The sequence below is a fragment of the Lontra canadensis genome, unplaced genomic scaffold, assembly GCF_010015895.1.
Source record: "Lontra canadensis isolate GAN:19392208 unplaced genomic scaffold, GSC_riverotter_1.0 scaffold176, whole genome shotgun sequence".
Lineage (NCBI taxonomy): Eukaryota > Metazoa > Chordata > Mammalia > Carnivora > Mustelidae > Lontra > Lontra canadensis.
In genome coordinates, this window is record NW_022631170.1 from 1,490,239 (window position 1) to 1,495,433 (window position 5,195).

The 5,195-nt window shown below is 36.8% G+C and overlaps 1 protein-coding gene across 1 annotated transcript; it reads right to left on the reverse strand.

The window, feature by feature from the left end:
- Positions 1-3,744: 3,744 nt before the first annotated feature.
- On the reverse strand, positions 3,745-4,692 carry LOC116860497 (olfactory receptor 8J2-like). Its single transcript, XM_032846550.1, has one exon. It carries the CDS (start codon positions 4,690-4,692, stop codon positions 3,745-3,747), a length of 948 nt encoding a protein of 315 aa, XP_032702441.1.
- Positions 4,693-5,195: the final 503 nt, after the last annotated feature.

A 5,195-nucleotide genomic window follows, 5' to 3' on the forward strand; every position in this document is an offset into this window, starting at 1 on the left:
AGGACCTTACTTACATATTTCATTAAGGCTTTAAATCAATATAATATAATCTCAGCCTGTGTCTTAATCACTTTTTATTATTGTGTAAACATTAATAACCTTTATCATTCGGTAAGTTACTAGATCTTTGAAATATGCTTTCCAAAGTATTTTTAAGAAATCATTAGTAACCTCTTGCAACAATTACAACTCACACTGCTTCTGTGGTTAGATGCTTTTTAAAAATTTAAGTACAATGAACACACACTTCTTTATTAGCTTCAGGTGTATTACCTATTGATTCTATAATTTTGTACATTATTCAGGGCTCACCATGCTAACTGCAGTCATGAGCTGTCACCACAAAATGCTCTTATAATATTGACTATATTCTCTGTAGAGTACTTTCCATACCTGTGACTTATTTTATAACTGGAAGTTTATATCTCTTAATCTCCTTTATTATTTTGCTCATTTCCTCACCTGTTTTCTTTCTGGAAACCACTAGTTTCTTCTCTATATTTAAGAATTTGTTTTTTTTTTGGTTCAATTTGTGTTGTTTTTATAGTCTACAAGTGTAATCACATAGTATTTTCCTTTATTGAATTTATTGCACTTAGCATAATCCTTCAAGGTCTTTCTATGTTGTCACAAATTAAAAGATCTCATTTTTTTGTGGTTGAGTAATATTCCATTGTATATGTTTTTTAAGAAGTAAATATTTTTGTTTGTTTGTTTATTTATTTATTTATTTATTTAAGATTTTATTTATTTATTTGTCAGAGAGTGAGAGAGAGAGCACAGGCAGACAGAGGCAGAGGGAGAAGCCAAGCAAGGAGCCCATGTGGGACTCAATCCCAGGATGCTGGGATAATAACCTGAGCTGAAGGCAGACGCTTAACCAACTGAGTATCCCTATATATGGAATCAGGTCAAAGCTACTGCTTCTGTGGCAGCTGGAGAAGATGGGGTCCTGTGGTCCTGTTTGAAGTGTGCCCTAACTTTTACAGGTATTGTCAGACCTTGCTTTATGTCTGTGTCTTGCATCTCCTCTGTCCTTCACCACCAGGGGAATTTTGTTGTCACTATATGGACACAAAAGCCATGGAACCTCCAGAGCTGTTAGTTAGGGATAAGCTAGAAGTACAGGTGCCTTAACATCTGACAGGGTAAGTTTGATCAGTTGGAGATCAAAGTTGCCATATAAATTATCTTCCCTGTCTTACTCCATGGACAACTGGTACTGTGCTGATGTGCCTGCCTGATTGGTGGATTGGGTTGATTTATTTCTGATAAATGTTTTCTAGTGATATGCAAGCACTTGTGTATGTATGCATACACTTTGTTACCTTTGAACCAAATGATTTTAGCTTATCCTTCAATCAAAGAAGACTTTGTGTATAATTTGTTTAGGATAAATTTTGTAGCTAATATATGCAGAAAAGGTATATAGTATGCACGTTTTTGAAAGAATATCCCATTGAGTACTCATGAACGAGACAGGTGCAAGATTTTAGATTGCCTAGCTATAGAATATATGTCAATATAAATGTAGATGTTTTAGGCAGAATAATGTGCCCTCACTTACCCACCATAGATGCCCATGTCCAAATCCCCAGAACTGTGAACATGTTGCCTTTCATAGAAAAAAAGAGACCAGAAGTATCCATCATATAGTGTGACTTTATTTTCAGCTTTGCTATATATATTTTTTTAATATCTTTTTTTTATTTTATTTTTTATAAACATATAATATATTTTTTCCCCAGGGGTACAGGTCTGTGAATCGCCAGGTTTACACACTTCACAGCACTCACCATAGCACATACCCTCCCCAATGTCCATAACCCCACCCCCACCCCAACCTCCCTCCCCCCAGCAACCCTCAGTTTGTTTTGTGAGATTAAGAGTCACTTATGGTTTATCTCCCTCCCAATCCCATCTTGCTTCATTTACTCTTCTTCTACCCCCTTAACCCCCCATGTTGCATCTCCTCTCCCTCATATCAGGGAGATCATATGATAGTTGTCTTTCTCCAATTGACTTATTTCGCTAAGCATGAAACCCTCTAGTTCCATCCACATCATCGCAAATGGCAAGATTTCATTTCTTCTGATGGCTGGAAATGACAGATGCTGGTGAGGATGTGGAGAAAGGGGAACCCTCCTACACTGTTGGTGGGAATGCAAGCTGGTGCAACCACTCTGGAAAACAGCATGGAGGTTCCTCAAATGTTGAAAATAGAACTACCCTATGACCCAGCAATTGCACTACTGGGTATTTACCCTAAAGATACAAACGTAGTGATCCAAAGGGGCACGTGCACCCGAATGTTTATAGCAGCAATGTCTACAATAGCCAAACTATGGAAAGAACCTAGATGTCCATCAACAGACGAATGGATAAAGAAGATGTGGTATATATACACAGTGGAATACTATGCAGCCTTCAAAAGCTTTGCTATTTTTTTATGACTAAAATTAGAAATTGATTCATGGATCTGAGTGTCCTGGTTCCTATATTTACCTTCTTTCAGAATCCCTGAAAATTTCACATTTAGTTTATTTCCAGATATTGTCTGACTTGCATGCCTTGACTAGTCTCCCTTACTCTATTGTAAATTAGAAGCATTTTACATGTACAGAAGGAGCTATGGCACATAATAACTGTTAACTTTTTTTTTGTTTTTTTTTGTTTTTTGATCCCAGTGTCCTTGAGAGTTGGTGTCACTTTGAAGACAATGGTTTATTTTTGTTCTAGTAACACTTTACTCCAAAACACACTAAATACAAATGCTAAAAGTAATGAAATTTGCTGTTGTGAATCCATAACACAGAAAATGACCTCTATACCATAATGTTTGCTATGATAATATGACATGGAGAATATTAATTTTATATCATATAAGGATAAATATCAACATTTTGCTTTGTTACATATAGCACATGGGAGCATTTAAAAAGTAGAATCCCCATTTGTATGCTTTCTTTTTCTGTTTTGCTAAATGTTCTATTTTGATGTATGTATAAGCTTTTTTTTTTTAAGATTCCATTTATTCATTTAAAGAGAGTCAGAGACAGAGAACAAGCAAGGGGAGAGGCAGAGTCAGAGGGAGAGGGAAAAGCAGACTTCCAGCTGAGCTGAGAGCCAGACATAGGGCTCAATCCCAGGACCAAGAGATCATGATCTGAGCTGAAGGTAGAAGCCCAACCATCCGAGCCAACCAGGTGCCCCTAAGCATTATTTTATTTAGTTTTTATTCTCACCCAAAGACTTCTTTTTCTGTTATTCAAATTTATATTAAGTGCAAGATAAAAATGGATTAAAAAAATTTAAGAAATTGAAACACAAAATACACCAAAAAGGAAAAATAAAACTTTTAATAGTTGAAAAGAGCAGATCTATGGCAAGTAGGATGACCTGACTCAACCATATTCCAAGAAGTGTTCTCACATTCCTTCCTCGGGTCTCAGACTTTCTCATCCTTGGCTAGAAATTACAAAAACTCAGTAGCAAGTTGTGTTGCACTTTAAAATGTATTTATTTTGAAACTATTGTTTACTACTTAAATAAGTGTACGTTCCTTGGTCAACTAATACATCTTTGTGTTGGGGAAAGTTGGATAATATAGAAAGGGTTAAGATCTTCCCATTGAAATCCACATAATTTTTAACTATTGCCTCTGTATTTAACAGAGATTAGTTTTTCAGGAGCAGATTAACTTTTCAGGGATTGTCTTAAATGAAGACCATTGAAGCTTTAAATTTACTTTAATTTGAAAGTCTGACAAGGGTTCTTTAGGAATCTCTTCAATGCAGCCTTCACATCCTTGTTCCTTAGGCTGTAAATGAGGGGATTCAGCATTGGTATCACCAAGGTGTAGAAGACAGAGGCCATTTTATCAGTATCTAAGGAGTGGTTGGTCCTTGGTTGCAAATACATGAAGAGAAGTGTCCCATAGAACACAGTGACAGCCATCATGTGAGAGGCACAGGTAGAAAAGGCTTTTCGTCGACCCTCTGAGGAACGGATCCTCAAAATGGCAAGCACAATGTTGAAGTACGATGTTAGAACAATAATCATAGAGAAAAACAAATTGGTCCCTGAAAAGGTAAACACTGCTATTTCTGGAAGATAGGTATCAGAACAGGACAATGCCAACAAAGGGACGTTATCACAGTAAAAATGGTTGATTACATTGGAAGAACAGTACGACATGGAGAACATATAGGAGGAGACAGTCAGTGCTGTGATCAGACTGTAGAGGTAAGTGAGGGACACCAGCAGTATGCAGATCTGTGGGGAGACCACCACCATGTAGAGCAGGGGGTTGCAAATAGCCACGTAACGATCATATGCCATTGCAGCCAGCATGAAAATCTCCCCAACTATGAAAACCAGGAACCCACCCAACTGGGCTGCACATCCATAGTAGGATATGGTTTTCTTTGTAACCAAGAAGTTTACCAGCATTTTGGGGGCAATGACAGTAGAATTGCCAAGATTGATGATAGCCAAGTGCCTGAGGAAGAAGTACATGGGCGTTTGGAGCTGAGAGTCAACACTGGTGAGGGTGATGATGCCCAAGTTCCCTGCCATGGTCAGTCCATAGATCAGCAGGAAAACAAAGAAGAGTGGAATCTGGAGGACTGGGTGATCTGAGACTCCCATGAGAATGAACTTGGTCACACTAGTAAGATTTTCTGAGGCCATTTATTTTGTTGTTCTCATCTTTTTGTGGGGGAAAATGAGAGCAGATTAGTAGATGATGAGGTTGATTTTTCTGGTAGATGCTAGATTTTAGGCTGTGTTGTTTAAATCAGATTATTTTTGTTCACAATTAAAAATATCAGACTTTATTGTATTTCTCCACATCTTTTAACAAAATTGAGAAATACAAACATTCTAAAGTCCTGTTTCATTTTTGAAAATTTTTTATTTTTTTTAACTTTTTTTTCTCATTTTTTTCTCATGTTAGTCACCATATAGCACATCATTAGTTTGATGTAGTGTTCCATGAGTCATTGTTTGTGTATAATACCCATTGCTCCATGGAACCTGTGCCCTCTTCACTACCCATCACCAAGTTCACCCATCCTCCTAACCCCTATCTTCTCAATTTCAGGTTAATAGAGCAGTTGTAACAAGCTATTAATTTTTCAATTGTGTTTTAAATATAATTTATATTCATTGTATATATTAATCTATTATAGTAT